The 1409-nt window shown below is 39.8% G+C and overlaps 1 protein-coding gene across 1 annotated transcript; it reads right to left on the reverse strand.

Moving 5' to 3' along the window:
• Window positions 1–511: 511 nt before the first annotated feature.
• On the reverse strand, window positions 512–940 carry LOC148955649 (uncharacterized). Its single transcript, XM_089107843.1, has one exon. The coding sequence runs from the start codon at window positions 938–940 to the stop codon at window positions 512–514; it is 429 nt and encodes a 142-aa protein (XP_088963969.1).
• Between the last annotated feature and the right edge of the window lie 469 nt (window positions 941–1409).

The raw sequence follows: 1409 nt of genomic DNA on the forward strand, positions 1-1409 counted from the left end.
GACTCCCTCACATGTTCGGTGTCGTATATCTTCTAACCGCGTGTCTTTGACCTTCGTTTTCATTTTTATCAGACTCTAATTGTCGTTTTCGCATATCTTCTAACCGCCTGTGTCTTTGCTCTTCATTTTCATTTTTGACAGGTTTTTGGATTTTGATTACTTCAGACAATTTAGCAATGGCCTTTGCTTTAGCTGTCCGTACGGGTGTTATCGCAATTGATGGTCCAGATTGTCAGAAACTCAACAATCTTATTTATGCTATGCATGATATTATATAAAGAAATACTTATATGATGTCATATATGATGTCATAAGAAATGCTTATATGGTGTAATAACATAGTACATGACGTCATCTACAATAACCAAAATTAAGGCTCTTAACGATTTTTCTTAGACTTTTGACCTATCTAGATGGGTTTTTTATGCGAAAATATCCCAAGATACCAATTTTACCGAAAAAAATATAAAGCTGTTTTCGAGAAACAGAATAAATTTTGACTTGACGTGATTTATATCCCATCCGGCCTTTGTGGCTGTATTGGGGCTTCTTCTCTTCTCACTACTCGTTGAATATGGCGACGGTATTCGGTTCTATCTGGCGCAAGACACAGGAGTTGGGTGAGGTTCTGGCCATTGAAGTTGTCGTACCATCTCTTGCGAGGTCGGCCACGAGGTCGTGTGCCTTGTAATCGTCCTTCAAACGTGATTTTGGGGAATTGATTTGATGACATTCGTTGGATATGACCAAGCAAACGGAGTTGCTGACTTCTAATTCGATCCATGATAGGGTGTGAGCAGTGGAGGAGTTTACGGAGGTCTTCATTGGATACTCGGTCAATGTAGGTGATCCCTGGTATGCGACGGAGACATTTTGTTTCAAGTGCGCAGATTCGCCTTTCGTCATCAGCTTTAATTGACCATGTTTCACTTGCATACATAGTAATGCGGATTATGAGAGATTTAAAGAGCCTCCAATGACCTTCAATGATTGTGATAGTAATTTACTTTTCCAAATTGATGATAGGCTCTTGAAGCTGCTGGTTGCAAGGCCCAGTCTACACCTAATCGATTTTGAGCAATCGTTTTTAGAGGTTAAAAGACTGCCGATGTAGACGAAAGATCCTAGATTTTCAAATTCTCTCCTTTTATGGTTAGCTGTATGGCTATGGGTGCAAAGTTTCTAGATACCCGCTTTACTTTCGTTTTTGTTGTGTTTACAACCATCCCAAGGGCTTCGGTTGCTGACACTATCTCATTTGTGTCTGTTTGGAGGAGATGTTCATAACTGTTAATTTTCATTATGTTGTCTGCGTATGCTAATTTGTCGGCAAGTCTCCCTCCAATGGATGCCCCGTCTGTGGTTTTAGCAAGTGATAAAGCTGCATTTAGAAACAGATTAAATAGATG

The sequence above is a fragment of the Artemia sp. Qi Xiang Cuo genome, chromosome 2 (genome assembly GCF_049724085.1).
Source record: "Artemia sp. Qi Xiang Cuo chromosome 2, ASM4972408v1, whole genome shotgun sequence".
In the NCBI taxonomy this organism is placed as follows: Eukaryota; Metazoa; Arthropoda; class Branchiopoda; order Anostraca; family Artemiidae; genus Artemia; species Artemia sp. Qi Xiang Cuo.